General features: G+C 41.6%; 1 protein-coding gene across 1 annotated transcript in view; it reads right to left on the bottom strand.

Moving 5' to 3' along the window:
* Nucleotides 1–362: 362 nt before the first annotated feature.
* The window catches only part of LOC134353615 (growth arrest-specific protein 2), a 204231-nt gene continuing 189348 nt past the window's right edge, over nt 363–15245 (bottom strand). The window contains exon 10 of the mRNA XM_063061751.1: nt 363–4779. Within this exon, the coding sequence (XP_062917821.1) occupies nt 4531–4779 (249 nt within the window). The 3' untranslated portion in view covers nt 363–4530. The remainder of the gene's footprint in view (nt 4780–15245) is intronic.

Genomic DNA, 15245 nt, shown 5'->3' with positions numbered 1-15245 from the left:
CGTGAGAGGGAACCAGAAAAAAAGAGGACAGCTGCAACGTCATGGATAATCCACGTAGACAGCACCAAAGATCAAGAATGAACCTATTTCCTTGATGTAATGACACTAACTGCTGCACTGCCAAGCCATCTGAATGTTGTGGTCGGCTGGTAAGTGACTGAGACCACCACAAACTTTCAATATTGAATGCTCTCTGCTGAATCTCCGGTTATTACTATTAAAACTGAAGCTGTGGTGCTGGCTCAACTGCCCATTATATTGAAGTGTTTTCACAGCAATGTACCAAGAGATAAAGTTCTAACTAATTTCCTAAACATTCCTAAGAGAAAAGACTGGGACAGACACAGAGATTAAGGCTGAAGTGGAAATACCATAAACTTTATTGATTTTATAAAGCATGGAATTTTAAAATATTTGAGGAAATGGCATTCACAGATTTTATGGTCTAGAAGTGCTGTTAAACAGTAATTATAAATTGTACACTATTAAAAATAATTCAACAAAGTGTAACATACATATATAATTTTTCACACTTGAGAAGGCTGAAAAATGCCTCACCTAGCGAAAGAGCAAGGCTTCACTAATGGCAGCTTCTGCAGTTAACGACACAAGTGCAATCTAGAAGTTCTGTCGTAACTTTGCCGTTATTCTCATTGCAAATTCTTAAGCCACTGCATTAAAATTGAATCCTTTGTTACTGTCAAAATAACACATTAAAATAATTGATGCTAATTAAAAATACAGTATGTGCTATGATGCTTAGAAGGGATGTAAATTTGGGTTGGGAAATATAAGCATGTTTTACCTACTACCTATTTAAACAGGCTCAGTGATGTAGGTTGCTGCGGATCTACTAGCCATCAACAGCTCCAAGGTTAGTTGTAAATATTTCAGAGCATCGTTTATGTTATGCCGACTTCAGGCAGAAAAGTCCCTATAACCCTTCTAGGTGTTGTTAATTTTTTTAGATTTAATACCTTGTGACAATTTATAGCCAGTGTCATGCTGTATTTTTGAAGTTGTTGAGAATTGAAATGAGAATGCCTTAATTAGGCACTTGAATCTATATTTATTACAAAGCAATGCATTTATCACACATTACCTACAAAGTGGTCTGAACAGATTCCTACAAGATGCTTGTTGCCAGTGTGAAGGTGTTTTGGGATATGTTTCAAGGGAAAGAAAACAACTTCAATTTCAAAACAAGAATCCTAAATAAACTGGATAAACTAAGTTTTTACAAATGTTATTTTCATTTGATACTGTATTCTGATTAGACAAATGAATTGCTTTGTAAAAACAAACTTACTGTATGTTTTGTGCCAATGCGTACGGGATATGTGCAGTCATAAAAAAAAAGTCATTCAGGTCTGCGGAATCATCTCTCAATTTACTGTCTCTTGGTATCATAACTTACTGTTCTGGGTGAAAAATAATGTCAAGTGTCGTTACTTCACAAGCTGCAAAGAGACGTTCAAAAGCAAAGTAACAGTTTTATTAAATTCTGCTTAGCCTGCCTTTATAATTGAATGTTAAATACTGACATCTTATGCCACAACATAATGAAAACTTTACCTTGAAATCTAGTTATGCTCTTATATACTACTTGGAGCTATGTAGTTTGAAAATGATTGTGCCAAATTTCGCCAAGCAGAAATAAATATGTTGGTGCTAATTCTTTCTAATATTATGCTTTCTAGTTCACTTATCCTCGAATAATGATACTTAGCCCGCGTGCAGTATCTAACAGTCCATTTGACAGGACAGTTTCCAGTCATGTATTGCATGTATATATAGTTGGATATTCACAGTTCTTCATTGATGTGTAACTACAGCAATTCACTAACAAACACAGTTGCATAAATTATCCTGGGATATTCCTCCTTATTACTTGAAGTCAAATGAATGGCCTGACTCCACTTATTCTCCTGACACTGAACCGAAATGAAATGGTTTATATTCCTGGTGACTTAGATCATTTTGTGTAAATAAAACCAGTGTATTATCTTAAATCACCTCATTCAACAATATAATGTCTATGGATTTCACAACTGCGTAAGAATTATTTAATGGAGAAAACTCCATTTTAAAGTAAGTTCTTTTTCCCAGATGCTGTCTGATTTCTGGAATGTTTTTCGGCATGTTTTCTCAATTATTATTTTTAGCATCTGTTTACCTAAAATTATTTTGAGATGAGGTAATAAATGAATAGGAGATCAATGTAAGATTTTTGAATCAGCTTTTATGCTTTTACCTATTCATAGTCCTTTTTTTGTTTAAAAAGGCATGTTAAATATCAGCATCTTTTAAGTTATCTGTCCATTAGTGTTGAGTAAGGGATTGAGAGGAGGCTGTTACAACTACAACCTACTAAATGAAAGAATTTTATGTTCGCTTAATCTATTCTGCAAGGTGCAGCTGATCTGTGCAAATTAAATGAAGTTAAACATTTGAAAGAAATAGTAAGAATGTGCCAAACTATGCTGATAGTGGCTGGTGGTTCTGCATAAAATCACTAGGTTTCCGACATTCAAACTGGACTTCATCTGGCAGTTATGTGAACAGGCTTCAAGATCAGAACTTACTTGCAGATTTTAGAGCTCCCTCATGGAGTTTAATCATGGGATCCAGACTTCCCAGAAATACCTGCCTGGGAAATCACCACATCGATCCTGGGAGCTGAAATCTAATAATGATTCTTGATTAGGTTGACAGGTGGGAATTGGTATTGGAGTGAGTGTAATCATTTTCCTTCTATATATTTGAATTTAACTTGAATAAAATAAAACAAATTTTTCATTGAGTTTTAAATGTTTGACAGAGTTTAAATATTTTTATCATCTGACAGTTTTGCTTTCTGTCAAAGGCTATCCATGGCTGTTCCATGTTGGAAACTCTACATAACTGCTCCAATATCCCAGTCATTATTCTGACTCTGCCACTGATCGGAAGACTGGCCAACTATTGACATTGTGTAGAGGCCTCAGATGGTTGTTCAAAGCAGCCAGCTTGACGCAGCACAATCAGGTCCCTTAATCCAGCAGATCTATTGGACTTAATTGCACTTATTGTTGATATTCCTTCTGTAAGCTCGATATTTTAATTGCTTCAGGTCTAGTCAGGTGACGTAAAGCAATGTTGTTTTGTAATACACAAAGTTTAATAATTTGCTGCTATTTCTGCCTGCCTGTACAATGAAAATGTTTTGTATTTGCATGTGTCAGGATAAGCGTAACATCCCTTTCTCTTAAATGGAAGATGTGAATTAGATGTAAGGTGTAAGCATGTAATTGAAGAGAGTTTTGCTATCCTGTAATGTCAGCAGCAAATCTGGTTAGTGATTTATAGGCACGTTGGTCACTTATTTTTTGGTCTACACTTAAGAAATAGAAATTACAAATGCTCGTAAAGCTATAATTTAATCTCTGGGATTCTGAGTGGGGCCGGGGAGGGTTTATTGCAGCTTTTGTTCTTGCTCTCTGCTCAGCTTTCTAAAAGAGTAGTGCTTTTTTAACTTCATTAGAAATGAATCTATAGGAATTTAATACAAGGGAGCTAAGGAGTATGGGGAGAGAGTGGGAAAGTGGAGTAGAGGCCAAGCTTGGATCAGCCAAGTTGCTATGCAACTGTAGTGGCATTGATTTGATAGTGTTTTTTTAATAAATTAAGAATATGTGCTACCAAACACATGCAGGTTCACTCATTATCTATTAAGTATCCTGCCTGGTTGAAAATGATTCTTTGTGCATTGCTGTTGCTTTGATAGAATGTGATGTTAGGAGAACGATTGCATAGAATGTGTGAATTTTAGGAGAGGAAAAAATTGGAGAGCAGAATAAATTGGATTGAAACATTGGGATAATGTTGTAACTCATATAAAGACAAATAATGCTGAGTATTAGGATTAGTTGCTTTGCTAAAAATACCAGTCACCCACAGTGAATTTTGGATGCTCAAAATTGAGAGGCAAACCAAACACTCAAAAGGAATGGTCGTATGGATGACTGAATGGAAATGGTGCAGTTAAGGTTGCTAGCAATGTGCAAGTATCCAGACCAGTGTACCTGATCAATTTGTAGCCTTTGAGCCCACTTAAACTGTTAGTGTACAAGTGTGTGTGTCATCAATATTATGTTTAAAATTAATGAAGTGCTTTTTTAAAGAAGGGCAGGAAGTGTGATAGTCAAGCAATATGCAGAATGTCTGTAATCAAAATAGGCATAGCTACAATCTTACCAATTTCCAACAATGAATTTCCCCAAGGTGTAACTTAAATAGTTAAGTCTATTTATTTAATATCCCAATCATTTTCTCTAAAATCTATCAACAGCACTGTTACTACATTTTTTTGCCTCAGTTTGATTATCCAGATTTTTTTGGCTTTTTTCTCATTTCTCCAAAAGCCCAGTCTTAGGGTGAGTGGGAATTATTCATAGCCTGCTCAGTTTGAAAGGGATGGTATCAGCTTTTGATATTTTGTATTACTGAAGATAATGGAGCGGATCCAGTTGCACGGCGAACACACAGCAATCACTTTGTTCTCCAGTTACCACTATTGTTATTGGAACTCTCTCTTCGGCTTCTGTAATGGGCGGCTACCACGAGGTAACTATCAGGACTCGAATCTTTGATTGTTGGGGACTTGTTGGAGACTGGAGAGGTCTTGCCGTCCACTCTGGAGATCTGCAACATTCGGCAGGGGTCGTGCTTCAGTAGGTAGCCTTCAAACGTCTCCCAGCCTCCTCCTACACGAACCATTACATGCTTGTTATGCAGCATCTGCAATGCAAAGTTATTGTAGAACAAAAAAAATCAATGGAAGGCTAACATATTTGATGTCTAAGAGAAGGAAATAGGAGGAGTAAAAAAGCCATGAGTAATTCTCATTTATACATGTGAAACTCCAAGAGGCCCACATAATGAACATTTTATTTATATAAAAGTTAATAACCACAAATATCCTTACTAATTTTGCTTAGGTAATCAACACAATCAGCCAGGCAGCTGCTACTGCGCCCACCCACTGTGCAGAAGCTGTGTTTATTGATTTCATACTATAATCCCACTAGGTCACGCCAGCTGTTACAAGGGAGACTACTGGAGAAAAAAAAGGTCATTATAATTTCTTCAATAATCAAACATTTCTTATCCTCATTAAGCTTGAACAACTTGGCTGTCTGACATTATAGATCAGACTAGAATTTTAATGTTGACTTAATTACTTAGCCGTCGACATTAATTACACGTACTGCTCATTTATTTTTTGAATCACAAGTTCTTGTGAAGTGATGGACAGCTTTATTTGTATGTAAAACTACAACTGGGTGAACTTGCTCAGGTCATCATTTTTACATATTTAATGATAAGCCATTATGCTTTGAAGACAAACACAAAATGTTGGAAATTTCAGGAAATATGGTGAAGAAATAGTCAACGGCCTTCCATCAGAGCTCATGGACCTGAAATGTTAAACAGTAATCTCTCCAAGTGATATTGTAATTTTTATTGAATATTCATTTACATGCTAAAATTCTTCCTTGAAGCTTGCTTGTGTGAAAATGCATGTCAATAGGAAAATAATTTAAAAGCAAAGTCTGTACATTCCAATATTTACTTTTCAGTGGATTACAGGAAACGTCCAACCAGGCTTGTTTAACCTTTGCCTCAGATGTTCCACATAATGATGTATCTGTAACCTGATCAAATTAACTACACAAAGAGTCTAACAATAGGGATGCAATAAATCCTGGGGCTCATCACTGAGCATAAACTCAATGTGATTTGTCATTCAAGTAACGTGACTACAAAGGGCAGGTTAGTGGTTGAGTCCAGAAGGCTGTGATTCACTTACCGATACTAGTCACAAAACACAATTAACATTTTTATCCCAAGCTGGCATCAACCAGGACAAACAGCCTGCCTGGATTCCACTCCCTTTCAACTACCCTAAAAGTTTTCTCTGCACCACAATTGTAATTTTTAATTGGGGAAAGGCAAATTATGAGGCTATAAGGCTAGAACTTGCGGGTGTGAATTGGGATGATGTTTTTGCAGGGAGATGTACTATGGACATGTGGTCGATGTTTAGAGATCTCTTGCGGGATGTAAGGGATAAATTTGTCCCGGTGAGGAAGATAAAGAATGGTAGGGTGAAGGAACCATGGGTGAAAAGTGAGGTGGAAAATCTAGTCAGGAGGAAGAAGGCAGCATAAATGAGGTTTAGGAACCAAGGATCAGATGGGTCTATTGAGGAATATAGGAAAGCAAGAAAGGAGCTTAAGAAGGGGCTGAGGAGAGCAAGAAGGGGGCATGAGAAGGCCTTGGCGAGTAGGGTAAAGGAAAACCCCAAGGCATTCTTCAATTATGTGAAGAAAAAAAGGATGACAGGAGTGAAGGTAGGACCGATTAGAGATAAAGGTGGGAAGATGTGCCTGGAGGCTGTGGAAGTGAGCGAGGTCCTCAGTGAATACTTCTCTTCGGTATTCACCAATGAGAGGGAACTTGATGATGGTGAGGACAATATGAGTGAGGTTGATGTTCTGGAGCATGCTGATATTAAGGGAGAGGAGGTGTTGGAGTTGTTAAAATACATTAGGACAGATAAGTCCCCGGGGCTTGACGGAATATTCCCCAGGCTGCTCCACGAGACGAGAGAAGAGATTGCTGAGCCTCTGGCTAGGATCTTTATGTCCTCGTTGTCCACTGGAATGGTACCGGAGGATTGGAGGGAGGCGAATGTTGTTCCCTTGTTCAAAAAAGGTAGTAGGGATAGTCCGGGTAATTATAGACCAGTGAGCCTTATGTCTGTGGTGGGAAAGCTGTTGGAAAAGATTCTTAGAGATAGGATCTATAGGCATTTAGAGAATCATGGTCTGATCAGGGACAGTCAGCATGGCTTTATGAAGGGCAGATCGTGTCTAACAAGCCTGATAGAGTTCTTTGAGGAGGTGACCAGGCATATAGATGAGGGTAGTGCAGTGGATGTGATCTATATGGATTTTAGTAAGGCATTTGACAAGGTTCCATACGGTAGGCTTATTCAGAAAGTTAGAAGGCATGGGATCCAGGGAAGTTTGGCCAGGTGGATTCAGAATTGGCTTGCTTGCAGAAGGCAGAGGGTGGTGGTGGAGGGAGTACATTCAGATTGGAGGATTGTGACTAGTGGTGTCCCACAAGGATCTGTTCTGGGACCTCTACTTTTCGTGATTTTTATTAACGACCTGGATGTGGGGGTAGAAGGGTGGGTTGGCAAGTTTGCAGATGACACAAAGGTTGGTGGTGTTGTAGATAGTGTAGAGGATTGTCAAAGATTGCAGAGAGACATTGATAGGATGCAGAAGTGGGCTGAGAAGTGGCAGATGGAGTTCAACCCGGAGAAGTGTGAGGTGGTACACTTTGGAAGGACAAACTCCAAGGCAGAGTACAAAGTAAATGGCAGGATACTTGGTAGTGTGGAGGAGCAGAGGGATCTCAGGGTACATGTCCACAGATCCCTGAAAGTTGCCTCACAGGTGGATAGGGTAGTTAAGAAAGCTTATGGGGTGTTAGCTTTCATAAGTCGAGGGATAGAATTTAAGAGTCGCGATGTAATGATGCAGCTCTATAAAACTCTGGTTAGGCCACACTTGGAGTATTGTGTCCAGTTCTGGTCACCTCACTGTAGGAAGGATGTGGAAGCATTGGAAAGGGGGTACAGAGGAGATTTACCAGGATGCTGCCTGGTTTAGAAAGTATGCATTATGATCAGAGATTAAGGGAGCTAGGGCTTTACTCTTTGGAGAGAAGGAGGATGAGAGGAGACATGATAGAGGTGTACAAGATAATAAGAGGAATAGATAGAGTGGATAGCCAGCGCCTCTTCCCCAGGGCACCACTGCTCAATACAAGAGGACATGGCTTTAAGGTAAGGGGTGGGAAGTTCAAGGGGGATATTAGAGGAAGGTTTTTTATTCAGAGAGTGGTTGGTGCGTGGAATGCACTGCCTGAGTCAGTGGTGGAGGCAGATACACTAGTGAAGTTTAAGAGACTACTAGACAGCTATATGGAGGAATCTAAGGTGGGGGCTTATATAGGAGGCAGGGTTTGAGGGTCGGCACAACATTGTGGGCCGAAGGGCCTGTACTGTGCTGTACTATTCTATGTTCTATGTTCTATGTAATCTGAACGTTTACAAAATGCACAACAGTTATTGACTAGGGTACTCCAACAGCAACTCCTAATCCAGCAACCATTAATACCAAGGAGAAAGAGCAGGTGGATTGAAACTGCTCCACCTGGTGCTTGCCATTGAAGCCCAACACCATCCTCAGCGGGAAAAATATCACTGATCCCTAAGCATCACAAAGTCTGAATCCTGGAATTCTCCAGTGAAGACCAATTTGGTAGGACCTTCACTAGAAGAACTGAAATAGTTCAAGATGGTGGTTCATGACTAACCTAAGGGCAATTAGGGGTGAGCAGTAGGTATTGGCAGTGCTGATAGCAACTATTTTCTGGAAAAAAACTGAATGGGTCTCATTCCAGCAACTTATGACATGGGAATTAATGGACTGCTGGGTCAGTTTATCTTTGTAATTTAATTTAAATTATATTAATAAAATGTACTAATTATAAAATGTGATTTTTTTTTACCAATAAGGAAATACATTAGATTTGGAAAAAACTAAAATTTGTGGAAATAAATAGTAGATGTATATCAAGGCAACAATGGCAATATTAACAAAATGCTGGTGGAACACAGCAGGCCAGGCAGCATCTATAGGAAGAGGTACAGTCGACGTTTCAGGCCAAGGCGAAGGGTCTCAGCCCGAAACGTCGACTGTACCTCTTCCTATAGATGCTGCCTGGCCTGCTGCGTTCCACCTGCATTTTGTGTGTGTTGCTTGAATTTCTAGCATCTGCAGGTTTCCTCACGTTTGCATTTTTAAAATGGCAATATTAAGCTAAGATTCTATTTTCAATCTTCAAATCCCAAATTCCATCGCCTCATAAAAAGATTCCGTAGACCATAATTCTGTACGTGGCCTATCAGTGGTATCAACAGAGCTTTACCAAGAGGGATTTCTTGCAGGTCGGCGGCAGTTATTTAAAAAGGGAGCTTCGAGAGCGTTAGTCCATTGTACGTGGCCTATTAGCAGCGTCAACAGAGCTTTACCAAGAGGGATTTCTCGCAGGTCAGCGGCGGTTATTTAAAAAGGGAGCTTTGAGAGTGTTAGTCCATTGTACGTGGCCTATCTGCGGCTATAACCGGAGCACCAATCATGAGTTAAATAGAAGGGAAGGTTCAGGCATAAAAGGGAGACACTGCTTAGCGGAGCAGCCACCAAAGGAGCAATCATCGACAGAGTGATCTGAGGCAGAGTGGTAGGGCTTTGGCTCATTCGGGCTTCGGCGATAATGGGTTGAGGCAAGGTAGGTTACCTGTGATGAAAAGAAACAGAAAGTATGTCTGTGAGGCCGGTGTTCTGTACTGGGTGCCAGATGTGGGAATCCGGGAGACTCGCAGCCTTCCGGACAGCCACATCTGCACCAGGTGTCGAGCTGCAGCTCCTTAGGGACCGGGTTAGGGAACTGGAGATGCAGCTCAATGACCTTCATCTAGTCAGGGAAAGTGAGGAGGTGACAGTGAGCAGCTATAGGCAAGTAGTCACACTGGGGCCTCGGGAGTCAGGTAAGTGGGTAACAGTCCAGAGAGGGAAGGGCAAGACATGTAGATCTCCCCTGTAGATCTCCCGCTTAACTATAAGTACTCCTGTTTGAGTACTGTTGGGGGGGACAACCTACCTCGGGGAAGCAACAGTGGCCGCGATGCTAAGAAGGGTAGAAAAAGGAAGAAGGGAGCAGTAACAGGGGACTCTGTAGTTAGGGGTTCAGACAAGTGATTCTGTGGATGAAGGAAAGAAACACAGATAGTAGTTTGCCTCCCAAGTGCCAGGGTCGGGGATGTTTCAGATTGTGTCCACGATATCCTGAAGTGGGAAGGAGAACAGCCAGAGGTCGTGGTACATATTGGTACCAACGGCATAGGTAGGAAAAGGAAGGAGGTCCTGAAAACAGACTGCAGGGAGTTAGGAAGGAAGTTGAGAAGCAGGACCTCAAAGGTAGTAATCTTGGGATTACTGCCTATGCCATGCAACAGTGAGTATAGGAATAGAATGAGGTGGATGATAAATGCTTGGCTGAGGGCAGGGATTCAGATTTAACCACAGAAACCATAGAAACTACAGCACAGAAACAGGCCTTTTGGCCCTTCTTGGCTGTGCCGAACCATTTTCTGCCTAGTCCCACTGACCTGCACATGGACCATATCCCTCCATACACCCCCCATCCATGTATCTGTCCAATTTATTCTTAAATGTTAAAAAAGAACCCTCATTTACCACCTCGTCTGGCAGCTCATTCCATACTCCCACCACTCTCTGTGTGAAGAAGCCCCCACTAATGTTCCCTTTAAACTTTTCCCCCCTCACCCTTAACCCATGTCCTCTGGTTTTTTTCTCCCCTTACCTCAGTGGAAAAAGCCTGCTTGCATTCACTCTATCTATACCCATCATAATTTTATATACCTCTATCAAATCTCCCCTCATTCTTCTACACTCCAGGGAATAAAATCCTAACCTATTCAACCTTTCTCTGTAACTGAGTTTTTCAAGTCCCGGCAACATCCTTGTAAACCTTCTCTGCACTCTTTCAGCATTTTTTATATCCTTCCTGTAATTTGGTGACCAAAACTGAACACAATACTCCAGATTCGGCCTCACCAATGCCTTATACAACCTCATCATAACATTCCAGCTCTTATACTCAATACTTTGATTAATAAAGGCCAATGTACTGTTACATACCCCGTAACTGGGTTGCCAAACCAGCAGAAATGGACCACTTAGTTGGAGTCTGGATTACTGGAACTAAGAAAGTTTTATTAAAGAAATAAGTAACACAGTATTCTAATCGTAAGGATATAAATGCAACAGGTTAGCAATGATAAAACACACACGTACACAGAACTAGGGTAATAGGAATCAAACAAGCTCTATCGCAGTCTAGGGGTAAAATAATCAGTCTCAAGTGACGCAGAGTTGTTCAGCTTAATACAGTTCGCAGTAATAGCTGTTGTACCGTTGGAGAGAGAGCGAGAGAATGCAAATTCTGATTCACATAGACCTTTGTTCTTCGCAGTTAGCTTTCAGGCGAACCCTTTTATGTCTTTTGTGGTCACCAATTGTGACCCCTCCGTTCCGGATATGACCGTTTTTCCGCGATGAACCCGGCACCCAGGCAAGGGCGGACACACACACCAGGTTCCCACCGATCGTACTTTTTCACCCTGTGCGTCTACGGTTGGTCCCGCGACCAGACCTCCAAACTCCTACCGACTTGTGGGGGCACACCGCTCTTCCAGGGTCTCGTTATCTCGTGATCTCGTGGCGTCTCTTGCCTTAGCGAACCTGTTCCTTTTATCCCCCTGCTGGGGTATCGCCTGTCCATCAAACTTCAAACAATTCAGGTTCAAAGCAACCAGTCTGTCAATATTCTGAAATGTGTTTCTCTCTCATTAATCTCTCTCTCCTCTCTCATTAACATTTTGAACGTTTCTCCATTTGTCTCCCTTATCTCTCTCATCAGCATCAATCTTCTGATAACTTGGTTTGTCGTCAAAGTACCAAAAGCTCTCTTTACGAACCTATTTACCTGTGACGCCACTTTTAAGGAATTTTGTATCTGTATTCCCAGATCCCTCTGTTCCACTGCACTCCTCAGTGCCTTACCATTAACCCTGTATGTTCTACCTTGGTTTGTCCTTCCAACGTGCAATACCTCACACTTGTCTGTATTAAACTCCATCTGCCATTTTTCAGCCCATTTTTCCAGCTGGTCCAAGTCCCTCTGCAGGCTCTGAAAACCTTCCTCACTGTCTACTACACCTCCAATCTTTGTATCATCAGCAAATTTGCTGATCCAATTTACCACATTATCATCCAGATCATTGATATAGATGACAAATAACAATGGACCCAGCACTGATCCCTGTGGCACACCACTAGTCACAGGCCTCCACTCGGAGAAGCGATTCTCTACTACCACTCTTTGGCTTCTTCTATTGAGCCAATGTCTAATCCAACTTACCACCACTCCATGTATACCTAGCGACTGAATTTTCCTAACTAACCTCCCATGTGGGACCTTGTCAAAGGCCTTACTGAAGTCCATGTAGACAATATCCACTGCCTTCCCTTCATCCACTTTCCTGGTAAACTCCTCGAAAAACTCCAATAGATTGGTCAAACATGACCTACCACACACAAAGCCATGTTGACTCTCCCTAATAAGTCCCTGTCTATCCAAATGCTTGTAGATTCTAACTCTTAGTACTCCCTCCAATAATTTACCTACTACCGATGTTAAACTTACCGGCCTATAATTTCCCGGATTACTTTTCGATCCTTTTTTAAACAACAGAACAACATGAGCCACTCTCCAATCCTCCAGCACCTCACCTGTAGACAGCGACATTTTAAATATTTCTGCCAGGGCCCCTGCAATTTCAACACTAGTCTCCTTCAAGGTCCGAGGGAATACTCTGTCAGGTCCCGGGGATTTATCACTTTAATTTTCCTCAAGACAGCAAGGATCTCCTCCTTTTCGATCTGTACAGTTTCCATGATCTCACTACTTGTCTCCCTTAATTCCATAGACTTCATGCCAGTTTCCTTAGTAAATACAGACGCAAAAAACCTATTTAAGATCTCCCCCATTTCCTTTGGTTCCGCACATAGCCGCCCACTCTGATCTTCAAGAGGACCAATCTTATCCCTTACAATCCTTTTGCTCTTAATATACCTGTAAAAGCTGTTTGGATTATCCTTCACTTTGACTGCCAAGGCAACCTCATGTCTTCTTTTAGCCCTCCTGATTTCTTTCTTAAGTATTTTCTTGCACTTCTTATACTCCTCAAGCAACTTATTTACTCCCTGCTTCCTATACATGTTATACAACTCCTTCTTCTTCTTTATCAGAGCGCAATATCCCTTGAGAACCAAGGTTCCTTATTCCTATTCACTTTGCCTTTAATCCTGACAGGAACATACAAATTCTGCACTCTCAAAATTTCTCCTTTGAAGGCTTCCCACCTACCGATCACATCCTTGCCAGAGAACAACCTGTCCCAATCCACGCTTTTTAGATCCTTTCTCATTTCTTCAAATTTGGCCTTCTTCCAGTTAAGAACCTCAACACTTGGACTAGATGTATCCTTGTCCATGATCAAGTTGAAACTAATGGCGCTATGATCACTGGAACCAAAGTGCTCCCCCACACAGACTTCTGTCACTTGTCCTAACTCGTTTCCTAACAGGAGATCCAATATTGCATCCCCTCTAGTTGGTCCCTCTCTATATTGATTTAGAAAACTTTCCTGAACACATTTTACAAACTCTAAACCATCTAGACCCCTAACAGTATGGGAGTCTCAATCAATATATGGAAAATTAAAATCCCCTACCACCACAACTTTATGTTTCCTGCAGTTGCCTGCTATCTCTCTGCAGATTTGCTCTTCCAATTCTTGTTGACTATTGGGTGGTCTGTAATACAATCCCACTCATGTGGCCATACCTTTCCTGTTTCTCAGCTCCACCCATAAGGACTCAGTAGGCAAGCCCTCTAATCTGTCCTGCCTGAGCTCTGCTGTGATATTTTCCCTAACAAGCAATGCTACTCCCCCACCTTTCATTCCTCTGCCTCGATCACATCTGAAACATCGGAACCCTGGAATATTAAGCTGCCAGTCCTGCCCCTCCTGTAGCCAAGTTTCACTAATTGCTATAATGTCATAAATCCACGTGTCAATCCACGCCCTCAACTCATCCGCCTTCCCTGCAATACTCCTAGCACTGAAATATATACACCTCAGAAGATTTTTACCACCACTCACAACCTTTCTATTAGCGGATTTGCTTGAACTTTTAACATCATTTATTTTCACCCCAGCCACACTGTCAGCTCTGGCGCTCTGGTTCCCATCCCCCTGCAAATCTAGTTTAAAGCCTCCCCAGTAGCACTAACAAACCTCCCTGAAAGGATATTGGTCCCCCTGTAGTTCAAGTGTAACCTGTCTCTCTTGTACAGGTCCCACCTCCCCCAGAAGAGGTCCCAATTATCCTGAAATCTGAAACCCTGCCCCCTACATTAGTTCCTCAGCCACTTGTTCATCCTCCAGAGCAGACTATTCCTATCTTCACTGGATCTGGATTTCTGGATCATTGGGACCTCTTTTGGGATAGGCATAGAACATAGAATAGTACAGTACAATACAGGCCCTTCGGCCCACAATGTTGTGCCGACCCTCAAACCCTGCCTCCCATATAAGCCCCCACCTTAAATTCCTCCATATACCTGTCTAGAAGTCTCTTAAACTTCGCTAGTGTATCTGCCTCCACCACTGACTCAGGCAGTGCATTCCACGCACCAACCACTCTCTGAGTAAAAAACCTTCCTCTAATACCCCCCTTGAACTTCCTACCCCTTACCTTAAAGCCATGTCCTCTTGTATTCAGCAGTGGTGCCCTGGGGAAGAGGCGCTGGTTATCCACCCTATCTATTCATCTTATTATCTTGTATACCTCTATCATGTCTCCTCTCATCCTCCATCCCTCCAAAGAGTAAAGCCCTAGCTCCCTTAATCTCTGATCATAATGCATACTCTCTAAAACAGGCAGCATTCTGGTAAATCTCCTCTGTACCCTTTCCAATGCTTCCACATCCTTCCTATAGTGAGGCGACCAGAACTGGACACAGTACTCCAAGTGTGGCCTAACCAGAGTTTTATAGGGCTGCATCATTACATCGCGACTCTTAAACTCTATCCCTCGACTTATGAAAGCTAACACCCCATAAGCTTTCTTAACTACCCTATCTACCTGTGAGGCAACTTTCAGGGATCTGTGGACATGTACCCCCAGATCCCTCTGCTCCTCCACACTACCAAGTATCCTGCCATTTACTTTGTACTCTGCCTTGGAGTTTGTCCTTCCAAAATGTACCACCTCACACTTCTCAGGGCTGAACTCCATCTGCCACTTCTCAGCCCACTTCTGCATCCTATCAATGTCCCTCTGCAATCTTTGACAATCCTCTACACTATCTACAACACCACCAACCTTTGTGGCGTCTGCAAACTTGCCAACCCACCCTTCTACCCCCACATCCAGGTCGTTCATAAAAATCATGAAAAGTAGAGGTCCCAG

Source organism: Mobula hypostoma, chromosome 11 (assembly GCF_963921235.1).
Source record: "Mobula hypostoma chromosome 11, sMobHyp1.1, whole genome shotgun sequence".
NCBI lineage: Eukaryota > Metazoa > Chordata > Chondrichthyes > Myliobatiformes > Myliobatidae > Mobula > Mobula hypostoma.
Note: the sequence above shows the minus strand (reverse complement) of the source record. Positions and strands in the feature narration are given on the sequence as shown.